At 46.8% G+C, this 22095-nt stretch overlaps 1 protein-coding gene across 1 annotated transcript; it reads right to left on the reverse strand.

Moving 5' to 3' along the window:
* Positions 1-1834: 1834 nt before the first annotated feature.
* On the reverse strand, positions 1835-20808 carry LOC135887090 (protein FAM83D-like). The gene is made up of 4 exons (XM_065414873.1): positions 20347-20808; positions 9509-9676; positions 3887-4011; positions 1835-2792 (listed from the first exon to the last, which is right to left on the reverse strand). The coding sequence occupies exons 1-4, from the start codon at positions 20806-20808 to the stop codon at positions 1835-1837; spliced, it is 1713 nt and encodes a 570-aa protein (XP_065270945.1).
* Positions 20809-22095: the final 1287 nt, after the last annotated feature.

A 22095-nucleotide genomic window follows, 5' to 3' on the forward strand; every position in this document is an offset into this window, starting at 1 on the left:
CGAACCCGTCACAGCGGGTCCTGAATCCCAGAGCCCCGATGCTCCCTGTGGGGCAGAAGCCCTGAGCCCATGGGCAGAGTTGGGGACGTGGAGGGCATTCCCCCCCCCCCTCAAAAAACAAACAAAAACTGCAGTGCAAGAGCATGGCAGTCCCAGGGGCAACTCCACACCTCTCCCTGCTCAGGTTGGAGGCGGGAAGCCGGAACCGGGCAGTGCGGGGCAGCGGCTACTCTGGCTGGTGCCCCAGGTTGAAGGTGCTCCTCAGCTTCCAGCCCCCTTTGCTCCCACAGAGGCAGTCTGTAAGAACCGCTCAGGTGGGGATACCTGGGTCTGTGGCTGGCAGACCCCTCTGGGAACAGGGACTGCAGGGGAACCCTCTGAGCACATAGCTCCTAATACCCCTCTCCCTGCACCCTGAGCTACCCCCTGCCCTCACACAGCCCCATGTCCTATATGATACCTTATAGAGAAGAAAGTTACTAGACTAACTGTTTACAGGCACATTGAAATATAGCCTACACCAGCAATGCTTCCCTCGTGGGGAAGTAGCTTATACCGACCAGTTCTTTTGCCCTTATAACTTACACCAGTTACCTGAACAAAATGAACTAGACTGCCAAGAGGACTCTTTTGCTGGTACAACTGCATCTACTGTAAGGCTTTTTGCTGGTATAAAAACATGGTAAATAATCATCCCCCTGACATTATTGCACTAGAAACTTTTGCCAGTACAGGTCAGGGCTGCCATTGCTAGGAGATTCCCTTGATTTAATAGAATCAGGTGCCTACTCATCAGGAACAACTTCCTTCTGAGGGGCAACTACATAGAGTGTGTGGTAATAAGGACACATTCTCCTTCCTAACAGGAGTAACGGTTTTTCAGCAAAATATCCCACAAAGAAAAAATGTAAGGTAATACATACCTATTGGTTTTGCTGCCCCACATGATCACTTTTTGTAGCATAGACCCTGAAAAGGCCTTAAAGCTTGTCAGACTTATGAGAGTTCTCCCAAAAGCTGGGGGTTATACTCGGTAGTGTAGAGTGGGCATTCATCAGGGTTGTTTACTAGGTTATTAAAGAAGCTTGGTTTTATAGAAAACAAAATGTGCAAAAGAATGATGGAGGCTGGAAGATTGGCTAGTTAGGTAACACTCAGTGAGTTTCATTAGTTTGGAGTTAAAAAGAGGGGATATAATCAAACACAAAAACACCCATAAGCTCTTATCTAGAGTCCTTATGACTATCATGCAAGAGTGATAAACCCATAATATATCTAAATTGATCATTGAAGTCAGATTAGGAACAGAGTTAGCCTTGTTTATTGCAGATATGTGAAGCTATTTCCCCACATTATTTTGAAAATAAAAACTTTAAAAAGCCAGTTATAATAAAACCCAATATTAAAATAATTCATGTTAGTGAGTGGAAATCAGAATAAGATCTCAGAACCCAGTTTGAACAGAATCATTCTGACTTGATAACTTTTCTAAATATAAATAAGTTAAAACCATAATGCTGACAGCACTACAAAGCACTAGCTAGTATATTTTGCCGGTCAGTCTAACAAGGAATTGAGGGGGTAAACATCCATAGATAGAATGAATTTTACTGTTATTACATGTTAAAAAAGCAAGTGGAGGCACTTATGGCATTAAAAATATCTAAAAATATTTCAGTGCATTGTTTAACAAGTTGTATAGAATAAGACTACAGTGCTGGCAAGTTACCAGCCCCTACACACAGGGTACCAGGATGGACTATAAGAATCAGTAGCTATTAAAAGGACTGTGCAGTGAGCCTGGAGCTCTTGTTCTTATAGCCAACTCAGTCACTTATTTGAACACTGAAATGTCTCGGAGGCTGAGTAGGCTGGTGCTGATCTCACGCCTCTGTTTTACATTGCAGCTTACAACGTGGCAGCTTGTACAGTTTTCAGGCACGCGTCCCCTTCGGGAGAGGATAGCAACCATATGGTTAAGTTTGGACCTGATAACAGAGTAGTGGACCTGCCTCTCTTTATGCAGTTTTTGGAAGTACTCTGCCCTGTGGTTGCCAGAGTACTCAATGGACCTCAGAGAGGACAGCGAGCTGGTAGAGCTTGCCAGAGAGCACTGGGAAGATGATGAAGAAAGTGACCGTAGACTAGAAGAAGTTGATGTGGACTTTCCAGATGAAGGAGATCCTTCTTTCGATTGTTGTCTCAGCAGTAGATGCTCTTCCACACTCTCCTTCTTGTCTGTCTGGGTCATAGCGGTCTTCCGTGGCACAACTGTTTGAGTGCCAGCCATTCTAGCAGCAACAGAGGTTTGGGTTCCAGATGCTACCATTACAACACTGGTTTGCGTGACAGCATTAGAGAGAGTCACTGTGGGCTTCTCTTCCCATGGTTCAGTTTGAGTAGACATGCTGTTCACCTCCTTTGGTTCCACTATGGCCTCCTGACTTCCAAACCACTCCTCTGTGCCGATGTAGGAAGGACCTAGGTTATAGGATTTGCTTCCTTCAGTGTTGTTAGCCAAATCTGTTATTTTCAGTGGTTTCTTGGGGGTGCTTGACAGTCTGGCCAACTCTGCTCTCAAGAGGTTTCCCACAGTGTAGTCTTTAGGTGATTTTGTTCCATTGACCAGGTGATCAAATATTCCACTGCTCCGGCAGCTGGATGGCAGCTTAGGGCTGATCGGTTTTGACTGTGCATAAAGGATCCTGAACTCCAGGTCAAAGTGTTCAGCCACTTGGCCTGACAGCAGCAACAAGTTACTGCTATTTAATTTCCCATCAGTCCACGTGAAGCTATTGAAAACAAACGGAGATTCACAGTTAATCTCACTTTAACTGGTACATTAGAATGAATAGTACAACTATACGCACACCGAGTGACAAGTACACATTAGGAGGGTTATGTGTTTAGGTGAGGTATAACTTTCCATTAGGGCTATCCATATCCAGTCCTTATGCAATCGATGACACTTTATGCCATAGTCATACAGAAGCCTGTTGAGCTAATGCAGTGGCTCTCAACCTTTCTAGACTACTGTACCCCTTTCAGGAGTCTGATTTGTCTTTTGTATCCCCAAGTTACACCTCACTTAAAAACTACTTGCTTACAAAAATCAGACATAAAAGACAAAAAAGTGTCACTGCACACTATCACTGAAAAATTGCTTACTTTTATTTTATAATTATATGGTATAAATGATAATCAACTGGAATATAAATATTGTACTTACATTTCAGCGTATAGTATATAGAGCAGTATAAACAAGTCATTGTCTGTATGAAATTTTAGTTTGTACTGACTTTGCTAGTGCTTTTTACGTAAGCTATTATAAAACTAGGCAAATATCTTGATGAGTTGATGTACCCCCTGGAAGACCTCTGTGTACCTCTAGGGGTATCCATACCCCTGGTTGAGAACCATTGAGCTAACATATGGTCATGTGGTTGTGCACTGGTTTTCAGGAACCCACCATGCAACTAGGTTTCATCTCTGATGCAGCAACAAAAACTAAGTGAGAAATATGCTTGCCCTTGCACAACTGGCTGTAGGTGTTTGAATAATACAAATGGTAGAAAGTTCCCCCAAATGGTGGAAGTTACAGGAAATAGCGTACTAGGGAGCTCAGCCTGCCAGAAACAGAAGCAATGAGACAAATGTTTTCCTCCCCATGACCCTCCTCTATGGATCTGAGCGCTCAATTGAAATGCAGCCACTCTCAATTTCCCATTACTCAAGGCTGATTCAGATTCAAAAAGTTAATAGCATTAGATAGATGAACCAATATTGCTTTTGAGCCAATCCTATATCTTTCAAGTTAGTTTTCACTTCTTGCAGAAGTCTCCTCCCCACAAAGACCTAAAGAAATGCAAAGGACCCCAGAACTTGCCTGTAGGAGCCTGTCGTCACTCTAATGCCATCAATTAACATGAACTTCTCATGGACTTTCCCAACAATTTTAGCTCCTGACCTTGTGTAGTAAGTGTTCCCAGTTATAGTTCGAACTCTCATCAGCTGTTTAAAAGAAAAAAAACATTAACTGATTTTCATAAGAGTCAACAATTCTCTTCAACATATAAACATATAAACCATGCAGTGGAGAGAGGAAAGAAACTGACTTGCTTAATACCACTTACTGTCCAGCAAGTGTTAATACTAAGGGTACGTCTACACTACGGGATTAATCCGAATTTATATAATTCGAATTTGGGAAACAGATTGTATAAAGTCGAATGTATGCGGCCACACTAAGCACATTAATTCGGCGGTGTGCGTCCATGTACCGGGGCTAGCGTCGATTTCTGGAGCGTTGCACTGTGGGTAGCTATCCCATAGTTCCCGCAGTCTCCCCTGCCCATTGGAATTCTGGGTTGAGATCCCAGTGCCTGATGGGACAAAAAACATTGTCGCAGGTGGTTCTGGGTACAGCCTCACCCCTCCCTCCCTCCCTGCATGAAAGCAACGGACGGCAGACAACCATTTCGCGCCTTTTTTCCTGGGTGAACACTGCAGACTCCATACCATGGCAAGCATGGAGCCCGCTCAGCTCCAGACAGCAGTCATGAACATTGTAAACACCTCGCGCGTTCTCATGCAGTTTATGCTGAGCCAGGACCAGAAAAACGAGGCGAGGAGGTGGCGGCGGCGCGAGCGCAGCGACAAGCGTGATGAGGACATGGACACAGAATTCTCTCAAACCGCGGGCCCCGGTGCTTTGGAGATCATGTTGTTAATGGGGCAGGTTCTATCCATGGAACGCCGATTCTGGGCAAGGGAAACAAGCACAGACTGGTGGGACCGCATAGTGTTGCAGGTGTGGGATGATTCCCAGTGGCTGCGGAACTTTCGCATGCGTAAGGGCACTTTCATGGAACTTTGCGACTTGCTGTCCCCTGCCCTGAAGCGCCAGAATACCAAGATGAGAGCAGCCCTCACAGTTGAGAAGCGAGTGGCGATAGCCCTGTGGAAGCTTGCAACGCCAGACAGCTACCGGTCAGTCGGGAATCAATTTGGAGTGGGTAAATCTACTGTGGGGGCTGCTGTGATGCAAGTAGCCAAAGCAATCATTGAGGTGCTGCTACGAAAGGTAGTGACTCTGGGAAATGTGCAGGTCATAGTGGATGGCTTTGCTGCAATGGGATTCCCTAACTGTGGTGGGGCGACAGATGGAACCCATATCCCTATCTTGGCACCGGAGCACCAGGGTACCCAGTACATAAACCGCAAGGGGTACTTTTCAATGGTGCTGCAAGCACTTGTTGATCACAAGGGACGTTTCACCAACATCAACGCGGGCTGGCCGGGAAGGGTTCATGATGCTCGCGTCTTCAGGAACACTATTCTGTTTAAAGGGCTGCAGCAAGGGACTTACTTCCCGGACCAGAAAATAACCGTTGGGGATGTTGAAATGCCTATAGTTATTCTTGGGGACCCAGCCTACCCCTTAATGCCATGGCTCATGAAGCCATACACAGGCAGCCTGGACAGGAGTCAGGAGTTGTTTAACTACAGGCTGAGCAAGTGCAGAATGGTGGTAGAATGTGCATTTGGCCGTTTAAAAGGTCGCTGGCGATCGCTACTGACTCGCTCTGACCTCAGCCAAAGAAATCTCCCCATTGTTATTTCTGCTTGCTGTGTGCTCCACAATCTCTGTGAAAGTAAGGGGGAGACCTTTATGGCAGGGTGGGAGGCTGAGGCAAATCGCCTGGCTGCTGATTACGCGCAGCCAGACACCAGGGCGATTAGAAGAGCACACCAGGAAGCAGTGTGCATCAGAGAAGCTTTGAAAACCAGTTTCATGACTGGCCAAGCTACAGTGTGAAATTTCTGTTTGTTTCTCCTTCATGAAAACCCGCCCCCTTTATTGACTCATTCTCTGTAAGGAACCCACCCTCCCTATTCCCCCAGCTTGCTTTCAAACCAAATAAAGTCACTATCGTTTAAAAATCATTTATTCTTTATTCATAGATTATAAAAAGAGGGAGGGAACCCGGGTGGGGTTTGGGAGGAGGAAAGGAAAAGACCATTAAAAAAATGGTTTAAAAAAATGACAGCCTTTTGCTTGGGCTGTCCACTGGGGTGGAATGGGAAGGTGTACGGAGCCTCCCCCCCCCGCGTTCTTACACGTCTGGGTGAGGAGGCTATGGAACATGGTGAGGGGGGAGGGGGGTTATACAGGGGCTGTAGCGGCACTCTTTTATCCTGCTGCCGTTCCTGAAGCTCCACCAGACGCCGGAGCATGTCTGTTTGCTCACGCAGCAGCCCAAGCGTTGCATCCTGCCTCCTCTGATCTTCCTGCCACCACCTCTCATCTCGAGCGTCCCTCCTGTCCTCACGTTGGTCCCTCCTGTCCTCACGTTCACTGGCTTCTTTCCTATACTTTGAAACCGTGTCCTTCCACTCATTCAGATGAGCTCTGTCACTGCGGGTGGATTCCATGATTTCTGCGAACATGTCGTCTCGCGTCTTCTTCCGATGCCTTATCTGTGATAGCCTTCGGGATGGAGGAGGGAGGCTTGAAGAATTTGCAGCTGCTGGAGGGAGGGAAAAAAGGAGAGAAGTTTTTTAAAAGATACATTTTGCAGAACAATGCTTATACTCTTTCACGGTGACCAACACTATTCACATTACATAGCACATGTGATTTCTGTGCAAGGTCGCATTTTGCCTCTTAATATTGAGTGCCTGTGGCTTTGCTGCTAGAGATCAGACGCAGGTCCGGGCAACAGAATTCGGCTTGCATGCAGCCATGGTAAGCCATTGTCTTTCGGCTTCTGCGCCCTCCTTTCCCACATACCAAGCAAAGCCCGTTGAGTGCTGCGGTTTTCCTGTTAACCTTCAGCAGCAGAAAACAAACTAACCCCCCCCCCCCCATCCAATTCTCTGGATGATCGCTTTATCCCTCCCCCCACCGCGTGGCTGGTATCAGGGAAGATCCCTGCTAGCCAAACGCGAAAAGCTCTGGGCCAATCCCCCGCTCCCCCCCCGCGCTCGCCTAACTGCAGGGAAGGATTTCTTTTCAGCCACAGGCAAACAGCCCAGTAGGAACGGCCACCTCTGTCCCCTTAATTAAATTCCCGTATTTCAACCAGGTTACCATGAGCGATATCACTCTCCTGAGGATTACACAGCAAGATAAAGAACAGATGTTGCTTGAATGCCAGCAAACACCGGAACCATACGCTGCCAGGCTTTGTCATGCAATGATACCAGATTACTTGCTGCAAGCATGGCGCGGTCAAGTGTCCTACCATGGAGGACGGAATAAGGCTGCATTGCCCAGAAACCTTGTGGCAAGGCTTTTGGAGTACCTCCAGGAGAGCTTCATGGAGATGTCCCTGGAGGATTTCCGCTCCATCCCCAGACACGTTAACAGACTTTTCCAGTAGCTGTACTGGCTGCAAATGCATCCCAAGTCCTCAGGGCAAATTAATCATTAAAAAAGCTTGCTTTTAAAACAAGTTTTATATTTTAAAAGGTAAACTCACCTGAGGTCCCTTCCATGGGGTCGTGGTCTTGGATACTGGCTTGGGAGGGTACTTCAGTCAGGCTGAGAAAAAGATCCTGGCTGTTGGGGAGAACAGAGTGCTGGGTGCTCTCCGCAAGCTCGTCCTCCTCCTCCTCTTCCCACTCCGCAGAATCCTCAGGTGTAGCTGATGAGATTATCCCCGCCTCGGAATCCACGGTCAGAGGTGGGGTAGTGGTGGCGGCCCCCCCTAGAATTGCATGCAGCTCGGCGTAGAAGCGGCATGTCCACGGCTGTGACCTGGAGCGACCGTTTGCCTCCTTTGTTTTTTGATAGGCTTGTCTGAGCTCCTTGACTTTCACACGGCACTGATCTGAGTCCCTATTGTGGCCTCTCTCCATCATGCCCTTGGAGATTTTTTCAAAAGTTTTGGCATTTCGTCTCTTTGAACGAAGTTCTGCTAGCACTGAATCCTCTCCCCATATAGCAATCAGATCCAGTACCTCCCGTACGGTCCATGCTGGTGCTCTTTTTCGATTATCGGCCTGCATGGTTACCTGTGCTGATGAGCTATCTGTGGTCACCTGTGCTCTCCACGCTGGGCAAACAGGAAATGAAATTCAAATGTTCGCGGGGCTTTTCCTGTCTACCTGGCCAGTGCATCCGAGGTCAGATTGCTGTCCAGAGCGGTCACAATGGTGCACTGTGGGATAGCTCCCGGAGGCCAATACCATCGAATTGCGGCCACACTACCCCTAATTCGAAATGACAAAATCGATTTTGGCGCTACTCCGCTCGTCGGGGTGGAGTACAGAAATCGATTTTAAGCGCCCTTTATTTCGAACTAAATGGCTCCGTTGTGTGGACGGGTGCAGGGTTAATTCGATTTAACGCTGCTAAATCCGAATTAAAGTCGTAGTGTAGACCAGACCCGAGTGACACTATTAACCATTTATAACAGCAAATTTGTGCTAACCACTATAGAGATAAATGTGGTTGAGTTCCTTGTCTCTACACAGCTTACAGAGATGTCAGACTCAATCTGCAGAGATGGCCCAATTCCATTTTAATTATGGGTCATTAGTCAAAGCATAGGTTAGGACTAAAAGAAACTCTCACTATTGTCAACTGGAGGTTTGCACAAAGATCCAAGGTAGAAATGGCCTTGTCTGTAACAATTGAACTTTTAATCATTAGTGATTTAGTACCAGATTTTCACATTCAGCAGCACTTATTGGGAAAATAGCCTCATCTTTGGGGATACCATTATTTCTTCCCTACCTTTGTCCCCACCACCCTTTTTGTCCCTCTGCATTTCCTGCCCTGCAGAAGCTTCCAAATCCTACCCCGTCCCTTATTCTGTCCCCTGAATGTCATCACTGGGCTTTAGTACCAACCTCTCAGTGAGAGTAAATCAGGGGCAGGGGAGTTCACACTTCAAGATATCGGAAAACTTAAGGCAACACTGCATAGCTTTACGCTTGGAAGATTCCTCAACCATGAATGCTAGATTTTTTTTTTATTATTCATAATTAAAACTGATTCTGAAGAACTGGAATACGTCACATGACCTACGTGACTACATCAGGTGGGTCTGACATTTGACACTTCATTTAAAAAGAAATGCATATTATGGGGGGAGGGGAGAACAGACTATAAAAGCCACATGTGATTTAGAATGCATGCTCTTCAGGACAAGGACAGTCTCTTCCTATACGTACATATGGCACTCAGAACAATGGGGCTGCTCCCTACAACTGTGGCCTCTGAATAGTATTGCAATACAATACGTATAAGTTGGGATAAGGGCCAATATGCTGCTTCTACGTGGCTCTTGCTGGTTTTGGGAGCCTATCATGTTGGGTTAATGCAGAGCCCACATTCAAATCCTGCAGTGTAAATCCCCAACCTTTGGGATACACAGAGGCTTCCAAGCAAACATAAAAGAGTATCTAAAATGTTCAACTATAGGCAGCATGTGAAATACTAGCATTGTCTTTGAAAGACACGCCATAATTTACCATAGAAAACTCCTCTAATACTTACACCTTCCTGCTCAGGGCAGACTCCCAGACTCCTGCACATTTCCATGAAGTGGGGTAGAAAATCTTGGTCCAGAAGGATGTAGACTGGAATCTTCCGCTTTCTATAGGCTTCCTGAAGATCACTGAAGATATCAATATCTGTGAAGGAATCCATAACCAGAGCGATCACCTGCAGAAACAGAAGACGCCATGAGGCCCAGAGCCTGACTCTCTCATTACACAAGTAAGCATGACTTTTGCCTGTCTAGATCAGTAGCTCCCCCAGTCAGTTCTCATTCAGAAACATGTCTGGCTGTATAATGCCACTTTCATGCTGCTTTTTGTTATTGTTTGGCAAAATGATCATCTTATGTTCCCACAATTTAGTCAAACTCACTATGCCCTGGAGTATACAGGATGATCCCAGATGGATTATTCCCACACCTGTTAATGCTCTCACATGTTATGGTTTGCTTTTCTGCACAACCTTGCATAATGACATCTTATTTCAGCACCTAGGGAGCTGGCGTGGCACAGTCAGCAGTCTTGCAGAGTTGGCTCCACTCCCTTGCTCCCAGAAACTCTGGGCTGAACACCTCCTGCTGCAAGGATTTGTCTTAACCCTACAGTCGCTGATCAGTTCACTGCGGCTCAAGAGAGTTTTAGACATAAAAGCTCCTATCTATACTGGACTATCTAACATGTCTTCCATTCCTGTAGTATCTGAGCATCTCACAAGCTTTAATGAATTTATCCTCACAACACCCCTGTCCGATGATGATGATGATGATGTATCCCTATCATCCCCATGCACACAGACATTAAGCTGCTTATCCACGGTCACAAAGGGAGTCTAGGGCAGAGCTGAGAACTGAACCCTGATAGAGCCAGGTATTAATAGTTTGAGTCCCAGTCCAGTGCCTTCACCAAAAGATCATCTTTCCACCAGCATTAGCACCATTGCACGCTTTCTACTAATAATTCCTCTAGTGTAGACAGCGCTCAAGAAGGAAGATCCTTCTCTTCCAGGCTACTAAGAACTAGGACCACAGCCATATGTGTTCTAGCAACCCATCTAGCTGACTCCAAATGTCATCACAGAGCTAGATATCTAGCCCTTCATCATTCAGAAGAAGTGCATCTGGCTTGGGGATGATGGAGATGGGTAAAAAAAAAAAAAAAAAAAAAATCAATTTGATGGCTTGTTTCGCCATATTCCAAAGTACTGGCTCATCAAAGGAAAGTGGCTATACAAGTAATGTAGGTGTATGGGAGCTGCACTTATCAGGTGTAACCCAGCCCCAAGGTGTGTATAGGTACGCTGCATAACCACTACTTGTGTGGTATTGCTCACACACAAAGTTACTTCCCACAAGTACAGAGATTTACTTTTTTTGTTCACCATTGTACCCTGTTCCAAAGCACTGGTAATTAGAGTCTGCAGAAATACTCAGGTGTTTTTAAAACAGATTTGCTTTTTGCATGTGTCCTAACAAGAGTTTACTGTAGAAAGTGTTTGCAGAAACCACAACTTAAGTGGACATTAGAAAATATCCACTGAAAGGAGATTCTGAGTTGAAAAACTCCACATTTTCACAAGAATCCCAATTCTAAAAGTCATGCATATCAAATCAAGGAAGATAAGCAGTACCTGTGATTTAGGTTTCCAGTGAAAATTAAACAGCTTGAATTTTAGCTTTCAAGCACTTGCAACAAGCTACCCTCCAAGAATTATTCAAATAATTTGAGGAAATAATAAGCTGTTGTGACAGTGCACAGCCAGAAGAGGGAGGCTAAAGGTATTTAGCAAGAGCATTCAGTTTTGGTCTACCGCTACTACCATTAAGTCAATGCTAGAAAACTCCTGTTTAATTCAAGGGGAACAGTTAGACCAACAATGGCCGCTATTGAAAAGCCCATTCTAAATCAGTCAAACAAGTTAATGGCTGCACTTTATTCACCCAGCTGTAATCTCACCAATACTTGCAATTTGAAAGGCATCATTAGTGAAGGTGCTTCTAAGGGTATGTCTACACTGCAATTAAAACCCCATGTCTGACCCATGCCAGCTGGCTCAGGCTTGCGGGGCTCAGACTAAGGTGTGGTGTAGACATTAGGGCTTGGGCTGTGCCCACCAGGGGCCCGGAAATCCCACGGGCGGGATTCAAAGCCTTGACGGGCTGGATTCGGCCCGTGGGCCGTAGTTTGCCCACCCCGGTGTAGACATAAAGCAGGGGTGGCCAACCTGAGCCTGAGAAGGAGCCAGAATTTACCAATGTACATTGCCAAAGAGCCACTGTAATACGTCAGTAGCGCCCCCCCACCCCGACGTGCCTCCCACCCACCGGCAGTCCCGCCAATCAATGCCTCTCCCTCCCGATACGCTGTTTTGTGGCATGCAGAGGCTGGGGGGGGGGGGGAGAGGGGGAGAAGGGGAAGGAGCGAGGGCACGGCAGGTTCAGGGGAGGGGGCAGGAAGGGGTGGAATGGGGGCAGGGCTTGTGGCAGAGCCAGGGGTTGAGCAGTGAACACACACACAGGAAAGTTGGCGCCTATAGCTCCAGCCCCAGAGGCGGTGCCTATACGAGGAGCCGCATATTAACTTCTGAAGAGCCACATGTGGCTCCAGAGCCACAGGTTGGCCACCCCTGACAGACTCCTGCTGCACTGTCCTCACCTTTTGCTTTGTATGCCTGGCACTACAGTGGCAGAAACTAAAATACCAGTGGACTGAAACTACCTTTCTGGTTCACAGGGTACAAGTGACTTACTTTGGAAAGCTAGATGCTAGTGAATGCAGTATGATCACACGTTCTGGCTTCAGGGTATTTCTACCAGTCCATCAGTCACTAGCTGCCCCAAGGTTCAATCAAAATCAAATATTGACTCACCAGTCGTTAGGCAATAACAATCTGTTGCTGTTTGATAGTCATCTCTCTCACTGTTTAATTACTTTTTGTTTAATACATTTACACCCTTCCCTCATTTAGGATTGTGCATGACCTCAAGCTGAAAGTTTATCCATCCACTCTCCCCCTCATACACAAGTGTCACCAGTCCTTTTGCTAAACATTGAAGCTGCCTAGCTACATAGCCTTACAACTAGGAAGATGACAGAGCTACTCCTTAGACTGACCATGAGAAGAGTATTATGACGTTTCTGGCCAGCGTTCCTTCCTCCAGGTGGTCACCTCTACTGCAAATGAGCTCCCCAATTCAGCAAACAGTAGAGCTCACCTGGAACTGAAGTGGCATTGGAACCACGATCTCATCCACCAGTGTTACAGAACCACTTGCCCACCACCTTAACTTTCTTTTTAGCCTGGAGGGGAACACATGCATCCAGAAATATTTAAGCCTCGTTATAAGGCTATGGAAGGGAGGGGAAAGAAAAAGTGAAGTCTATGAAGAGACAGACCACATGTACAGTTTGAGCAAAGTTCATTCTGAACCTGGGGTTTTACAAGGAATCATGGCATGTTACAGATGCCCACCATACCAAGCTATTAACATGCAGATATAGGTACATACTAGATCAGAGAAGTTGCTTGGAAATTGGGAGGGGGAGGGGGAAGTTTGTCTCTCTTTAAAAATATACATGCACACTCCATCCAAATTTATGGATGGACTAGAAAGGCCAGTATCGTCCAAATCTGTAAACCAAGTGCTGAATTCATCAGAGTTTCAAACATTTCTGAACTGCAGTTTTAAATAGAGAACTTCTCTAAGCTCTGCAAGGGGAGAGAAACCCAGTGAAAGCAATTTCTCTCTTTTACAACATTTGGTCTTCAAGAGGAAGCTTGGAACGGAGGATCCTAACTGCTCATGGCATACAGAGACCAAGGGACTTTTCACACAAATAAGGGTAGAGTACCCACTTGTGTAGTTGCATTCCGTCACCTATTCTTACTCATGAAATTTCACTCTTCACTGCTTCAGGAGGGATGTGTGCGCACATGCAGGATGGGCATATAGTAGACCCTCTCCATACTTTGATCCCTGCAGGATGATCCAGGCCTCAGCTTTAGTGTGTGTTTTAGGCCACAGGAGTTGTTTTAGTCTCAGGTGAGCAATGTGACTAGTTTCCGCCACTGAAGGGTGCACGTACAGGCACAGTAGGGTATAAGATTCATTCTCTTGTCATTTCCCTTCATTGCACCAGCTATGCACATGTTACAACAATACAGATTAATAGCTACACCTCCCTTGCTATTTCCGGTACCTGAATCACTTGTTTACTTCTCTAAACTCGGGTTTTAATCCCTCCTTGTATAGAATAGAGAGAATGCTACATCAGCAACCTTTACTGAACCACACCAGCTAGAATTGATTAGCCCCTTGAAGGCACCTCGAGACCTGGCCTGAATCAGCAACTTTCCGATCTGATAAAAACCCAAGATAAAGAAACGCTCAATACCTCCCAACATTTGGAAGTTTCTATGCAGACCCAGGGCATTATGTGACAGAGGTAATCCCTGGAGAAGAGGCCAGTCTCACGTAGTAGTTTGAGTTGTATGCAAGTTACAGCAGGCAGCTCTGGTTTCAAGTAGCTCTGGCACCTGTAGAAGAAGTGGGTTTATCCCTAGCAGATAGGATTATCCAGTAACCTACTGAATCTGAGATTTCCAGAATTTGGGTATCAGTGCTATAGTAACATGCTAGAGTTAAGCCCATTGCTTGAGTACTGTGATTTATTTCTAGCCAGCACCACCACCTCTGGACTTTACCTTCCTCAGTGAGCTATATGTACACTTCAACTGGACTAGTCACAAGGCCAAAGTTTCTTCTTGTAGGTCCACATCTACCTCTGAGCCACACAATTCCAATCCTCCTTCTGCGCATTACTGTCAGGAATATGTAAAGAGGTGCTGTTTTTCTACTGCACTGGACAGACCAGCATTCCAAGCCAAACACAAGTAGAGCAATGTTTCCATTCATGTACTTTAGATTTTCACAGCCACCCCTGGGAAAGGCACTTCCTTCCAGCTAGTCTTTAACCACCAAGAAAAACCTGAATCAGGAGCCTGCTCTTATTATTGAATAAGTGTCAGACCATTGGTCCATCTAATCCAATATCCTGCCTTTGGCTGTAGTTAATACCCATAGCTTCAGAGGACACCAACCCCAACCTCTATACAGAGCACATAGTACCAAGCTAGGTACACAGTGTTGTACACTGGGGTGGGAAAGGAAGAAAAGAACTTTCTTCAGGGCATAAACTGACTGAGAGTTATGAAGTATGAGATTTAGTGACTGCTTTTATTGTGTCTAATTACACATTATTTGTCCTAATTTTAATCGAGGCTATTTTTATTAACTTCAGCTATAGTAATTGACTGATCTCTTGGGGTTGCGAATTCCTTAGGTGGATTAGAACGACTTGAAATGCTGTTTTTTTTTAATTCATTCTAAATTCACTTGTCCTTTTTTCTCTCTCAAGTGACCCCTTTTCACTCACATTGTAGGGCAGCATAAAAAAAAAAAAATCTTATCTGTTACTCCCTCTTTCATAACTTAACACTGATTGACATGGAATTCTGGCCCTCAAGACTATACATCTTTAAAAATTCAGCCCCGTAGCACTTGGCCTTTCCTGTTCTATTGTGTTTTGGGTGGCATCGTTGTGGGTTGTCATGCACATATAGATCAACAGCTGACCTGACAAGTTTCTTTTTTTAAACTCCCTAGGTGTATTTTTAAAGTTATTGTTTGTTAGCAACCAAAAGAAGCATATTCAGAACATGATCCTCTCAGATTAAAAAGCCTGACCTCGCTCACTCCAGAGATATTTGTCCAAATGCTCATTGTATTCCCTCCTTTAATACACATACCTTCAAATGGCAACCAGAAACCAATTCAAGTTAGCAAAGGGCAGGGTGGAGGGCGGTGTTAGTTTGAGTGCAAATTACAGGTAAGCAGGAAAAAAATCCTCCTCCAGGAGCCTGTAAAATACTGTTAGGATATCTCCATTAATTTATTTATAATTTATCTCCTAGAACTGGAAGGGACCTTGAAAGGTCATCGAGTCCACCCCCCTGCCTTCACTAGCAGGACCAAGTACTGATTTTGCCCCAGAACTCTAAGTGGTTCCCTCAAGGATTGAGCTCACAACCCTGGGTTTAGCAGGCCAGTGCTCAAACCACAGAGCTATCCCTCAGTTCAATTATAGAAAGGACTTGGCGGGGGAAGGAGATACTGCCTTTGTCTCCTCTGGTATTGGCCACCGTCAGAGACAGGATATTAGACATCTGACCAATTATGGCATCTTATGCCAAGTCAAACCTTGGAGTACAAGGGAGAAAATGAGCAAGACATTCTCTTTCGGTTGTTTGATGCCTGCTTGGTTCTTAGTAGCATTATAGGACATCTTAAGCTATGTCTATACAACAGTAACACAGCTACGGTGATGCAGCTATGCTGCTGTAGAGCCAGAGTATATGCTTCCTACATTGATGGATGGGTGTTTCTCATTGAAGTAGTTAATCGACCTCTCCAAGCAGTAGTCACTAGGTTGATGGAAGAATTCTATCAACCTATCTGCACCTATACCGAGAGTTAATTTGATGCAACTACAGCATGTGAGGTGTGAAAAATTTCACAGCCCTGAGTGACGTAGCTAGATCAATCTAATTTTAAGTGTAGACCAGGCCAAAGATACAAGTTATAGGAGCTATGGGGCCCAAAGATCTAGGCAATAATTCAGTGGCGATAAACAGCTATTCTGGAGGTTACGTTACTGTGACAAAACAGGATCTGGCCCATTGCCTCTAGCAATCGTTTTTGCTAGAAGTGCATGTTTTGTGTGGTGTTGATCAACTAGATTAGGTCTAGGGCATGGTTTAAATGTCTAACTTTAACCAACAAAAACAATGCTTTCCCACTGGCTCAGCCTCTAGTGAAAAGCCCAGCTAGTCTGCCATCTTCAGCTGCTGAGAAGGCTGCTAGCCCTAGACTCTGCACAGGGGCTCAATCTTGCTAAGAAGCCTCACTAGTAGACATCGGCGGCAAAGATGACAAGATGAAGGACATCCCCCTTACCTCAGATACTAGCTACTGACAAAAAGATTGCGCTTGCTTTCTTCTCCCCACCTCCGAGCCTTCTGGCTGGTAGGGGTGGCAGGTGGGGGAGTGGGAGCGCACACACACAAATGCAGCAGGACTGAACAAAAAGGACTTCTAGGCCATCCTTTTGCCAGCTTCCCAGTTTTGGCATCTTCAGTCCCACCCGCCAAGAAGCTAAATGCCTGCCTCTTCAGCTCCTCTCAAACAGCAGTGTGAAACTGACATTGGACAGTTTCATAGCTGCCTGGGGGTTCCCACTGGCAGTAGTGAAACTGGCTAGCATCAGGTGAAGTTTAACACCACTGCTGCTGTGCAAAACTATGAACATCAGCTGTTTACAGACTAGGGAGTTGGGAGGGGGAAATCACAGCATTATGGCCAGAGGGTTGTCTTTGCAGATAAAATCCTATTGCATCAGAGAGGGAAGCTACACGTGCAAGAACTGTGAAAAGCAACACGGCATTTATTAGGGAACTGCAGCTACACAAGACCAATTGGTTAGGAACTTGATACGGGAGCAATTAAGGATCCATTTGATTTGGCCAAGACAAACTTCAGCTCATAAGCAGTGGAACATTTGGGTGAAAAGATCTGGAATGTCTTGGCAAGCAGCATAAAGGGAGGATGGAGTTTAATATTTATGTAACTGTGTAACACTGCTAGAAGGGAAAGAATTAATGGGTGTGGCCCAGATCCAAACAGATCCCTAAAAAAATTTCTAAGCTGTTTAAAAACTGGACAAGTTTGTGCATGATGTTTTTGATAGGAGATGGTAAGGCAGACAGAGACCAATACATTCATAATATACTGTTTAATAGGTTTAGGATTTTTTAATTACTTTACCCCTTTCCACAATATAGAGATTATTGCAAAGCAAGAAATGGTTAAATCATTATGACCCTTACACTAAAAATATGTTCTTATTTGTCCTAGTCTTGTGACTTTATAATTTGACTCATTTGTTTGAAGAGATTATAGCTCACATTGTCATTTCAGTGCAGACACACACATCCTAATATTCTGGCTAGGATAGCATGTTAGCTGCATAGTCTGTTTTACACAGTAGTACAGCTTGTATGCAGGGTTATGAAACCGGAAGCTTTTACTACAGAAAGTGTGATATTGGACAAGTGACAAAGTGGAAGTGACAGACACTACATGCTAAGTAAGGCATATGCACAAGGGGCAATTCAGCCTTCACTCTACAAATTTCTGACTTCTGAGTGCATTGTTTCCTCAACCTTTATATCACATTAGTGCCAGTTTTAAACAGGTATAATTAACCATATTGCTGGTGCAGCATTGCAAGAATAAGTGCAGTGATGACAAGGGCTGGGCATACATTAGATACGTGGCCTCATGTGGTTTCCTTCTCCCCATAGCAGAAAAGGTGTTCCATTTTGCAGAGTGAAGACAGTTACGGTGTAAAGATGTTCTCCTGCTGTAATCCACATCAACAGGTCCATATTCATGCAGCTTAGCAGACAGTCCAAGGTTTTAGCCCAGTCACTGGGACAGTATTGGTCCCAGCTATACTACGTGTTATAACCAGCTCAGAGGACATCTGGGTGATGATCAAGTCCCTGACTCAGAGACCTCAATCCAGCCTTGCTCCTTACAAGCAGCACAGGCTGGAAGCATAGTATAAAAATTGCAGGGAATCCCTTGCCTGCATTCTGAGGCTTATGGGGGTTTGTTTTGCTTTCTTGTAGATCAGAACTTCCTACAGCCATGGTTTGTTTCAGTGCTGTCTCTCTCCCCCACAATGCCCCCTTCTTACATACATACCCCAAGATAAACTAAGGGATGCTTTTCAAACCATGATCTAGGAGAGCATTAGTTAGAACTGGCAAGGGTGAAGCAGCCCAAGAGTCTGACTAGCCCCAGGTGTGACATACAAGGGTACAGTCCAGACCAATGAGTAGCTGTGTTATCCCTGCCCTGTAAAGGGCACCTCAGGTTACAATGCCTTGCTGCTGCAGTCTCCAACCTGGACTGCTCTTCAAACAGCCTCCAGAATGTAAATCACTCCCAGCTATGTCTGTACGCGCTGCAGCCAGCCAGCCACACCTTGACTCTTGCCACCAGCTTTAATTATACTACTACAGGGTGATCCCAACACACTCCCATATTTCTCCCCAGGAATATATGTCCTGTACTGTCAAGCCCTCTCCTGGACAGCACAAATAGGTTAAGTCCATTATTCCTTTAAGAGAAGAATAGGTAAGGCTCAGATTTTTGTCAGGGATTTTTTTTGTAAAAATCACAGACAGGTCACGGGCAACATACAACAATCCACAGAAGCCTATGACCTGTGGTTTTTACTAAAAATATTCCTGACAAAGTGGGGAGGAAGGAGGGTCCAGCACCCACAGACACTGAGCAGCTGGGGGACCCTGCCACCCACAGGGATCTCTGAGGTCCCCTTACTGCCTGGAGTTGTGGAGGAGGTTCCCCCACCATTCGTGGCAGCTGGGAGCTGTGGGGTGTCCCCCGCCACCTGTGGGGACTGGGAGCTACAGGGTCCCCCTGCTGCTCAGGGACTCCACCACCAGCAGCAGCTGAGAGCTGCACAGCCCGCCAGCTGACAGATCCAGGGAAGAAAATGTCAGAGGTCTCTGGAAGTCACGGATTCAGTGACATAATCATAGCCGTAATAACAGGCACACAATTTACTACCCCAAAGGAAGTTACCCAGACACTTCAACTTGAACATACTGGATTAGATAAAACAAAACAAGTTTATTATTAACTACAAAGTACAAGTAATAAGGCATAAGAGTCAGAAATGGTTACAAGATAAAACACTGCCTAACAAAACTATATTAGATTCAAAGCAAACTTCTCACCACATGCTTTCAGCAGTCATAAGAATCAATCCACAGGTCAGGACTCCTCCCACAGTTTAACAGCTGCTTCCTTTGTCTCTTGAGGGGCAGTGAATGTGATGGGCATGGTCTGTGTGGGGAGTGGAGGGTTTTGGGGCCTCTGTCTCCCCTTTTTGTAGTTTCAGCCCCACTCTTGAAAAACATTTCCAGCAGAGACCCAAAGAGACAGTCTATGTGAAAGGATATTCCCTGCTTATTTTTTTCACATATGTAAGCGTCCTTTAGTTTTCCTCTCTGCTTGATGATTCTGTTTACTGCTTAAATGCAAATTAAAGCAAGCACACATTCCCTCTTTTGTTTAGGACAGACCTGATTTCTGCCTGTGCAGAGCAGTGAGGTTTCAAACATGTGTTGTTAACCCCATACAGGGGAACGTTATAACTTCACATAGAATGTGTGGCGACATTGTACCAGGGATAATACTGACCACCAGCAAATGATGAGTTTTCAAATGATACCTCAGGCTAGGCATGCTTTGTACAAATATTATTGCAATAATGTGTACAGTACGAGTACAGGGATTTATTCAATCGCAGCCAGACTCTGGTTTTCCGTACTAACAGCTCACCCTCATTAACTGCCCAGATTAAACACTCATCCAGTCATTAGAGCCAGGGGCAGCGCCAGGGGAGCTGAGCTAGGGGCTAGAGGTTGCTCACACTGAAGGACACAGCATTAGGGTGGGTTAAACTCTCCCCTGCAGCCCAGCTTCCATGGGGTGTTGGAACCGTTTGTATAGGGAGGGTACTGACCGAGAGTCATTAAACCAAACTCTAAACCCCTGTACGTGATGGAAACCACTTCCAGCCGGGGGCTGATGCTACACCCCCAGTTCCCCAGGCACAAGCCTGGGAGCCCGGAGGAGGCGGCTCGGGCAGGAAGGGGGCGCAAAGGCCGGGCTGGGGACTCACCTCCCTGGCCGAGCGGATCTGCCTGCGCACCGCCTCCTTGCAGCTGTAGATGGTCTCCCCGAAGCTGGGCTGGAAAAGCGCCTCCACGCGGGTGAGGCCGCGGTACGAGCCGCTGGAGAAGGCCGGCCAGCCCAGCTCCAGCACGGGCGGCTCCACGTCCGACTGCTCGGGGAAGTAGGTGAGCGAGGAGCAGTCCAGCGAGGCGCTGAGCGAGGGCTCGGCCGCCCCGTCCTCGGCCCCGGCCGGCGGCGCAGCCGCCTGGAGGATGGCCTGGATCTCGGGCTCCGAGAGGAAGCCGGGCACCTTCTCCCGGCGCAGGAAAGCGCGGAAAGCGGCCCGGCCGCCCGCCACAAGCTCCTCCAGCGCCAGCCGCTGCGCCTCGCTGTAGAGCTCGGGCGAGCTCGGCTCCCCGGGGGGCCAGCGGCCGGGCGCGTCCTCCAGGCACTGGGACTGGTTCGCCATGGGGAGCCGCGGCCGCCGCTGCCACCAGCCCGGGAAGAGGGGAGCTGAACCGAAAGGGGGCAGAGCCGAGGCTGAGCGGGGGCCTTTTATAGGGAGTTTGAACTCAAACGAGCTGCCGCGCCGCCGCCACGGATTGGGGAGGCTGCTGCCTCTCCTTCCCCCGCTGTGGTTGGCTGGCTGCTTTTGAATGTGTTTGGCCAAGCCCGCCCCTAGATCCCTCCCCGTACCGGCCGGCTTCAGTGCCCCGCGGGCTGGGCGAGGGAGCCCGGCTGCTGCGCCTGGCTCCGCACGCTCCCTGCTCCTCCGGCCCCGGTCCCCCCTGCGCTGGGACGCGCGCTGAGCCGGACTGCCCTGAGTTGGACCAGCAGCACGGGGCAGCCAGGTTTTGGGCCCCGACTCCGCGAGCCGTGCCAGGAGCTGGGCTGTGCGGGGAGTCTGAAACGTTTTCCCACTCCTGGGCTGGCTGCAGGCTTTACTCTGCAGCTCTCTTGTCACCGGATCCTTTCCAGTTCTCTGTGCTTTTTACTAGAGTTGTTAGAAAAGGGCTAAGTAAAAAGTTAACCCCCCCCCCCCATTCCCTTGGAATTTGGAAATGTGGAGTTATTACTCTTTGCAGAGTCAGACCTGTTCTACTCATGATGAGGCTCCTTACTTATTGGGCTGCATTTAACAGGAGATATGCCATTTGAAAAGAGGGGTGTACGGCAAAGAAGCGAAAGCATCCAAAATCATCGCTGCCCATCCCATGATATGAGCCTGTTGCATTTAGCAGAGGTAAGTGGGAAGGTCCTGAGAGAAGAAAGGGCTAGAAGCTTTAGGTCTGATGAAACACTGAGGCAAATTAAGGTTTTAATGGCAGCAAATGGTAGGGAGAAAAGGGCATTACCTTTCTGCAGGGGGGGAAACACTGTTGGATGGGAAGAGGTAGCACAGATTTAAGGGGGGTCTCTGCTGTTTCACTGCCGGCTCCAACTCTGCGAAATGCTAACACTTTCTCTGCAGACAGAAGCTTCTTCCCTTAAGCTGTGCCTTCACAAGGAAAAGAGGTGTATTTTTCACCTGTGTTAGAACCATAGTGAGGACAAGGCAGTTGACAGCGACACATTGGAGGGATGCAAAGGGGGGCACCAGCTAAAAAGGGGGCACCCCCCCACGACCTGCATGTTAAGGACAGCTACATTATTCAATTGTGTCTGTCCCATTGATGACTGGAGATAATGTTTAAGTCTTCTGAAGCTGGAGAATGAGTTCAGGATGGTACAGGCACAGTGAGAAGGATTCTTACAT

The sequence above is a fragment of the Emys orbicularis genome, chromosome 12, assembly GCF_028017835.1.
Source record: "Emys orbicularis isolate rEmyOrb1 chromosome 12, rEmyOrb1.hap1, whole genome shotgun sequence".
NCBI lineage: Eukaryota > Metazoa > Chordata > Testudines > Emydidae > Emys > Emys orbicularis.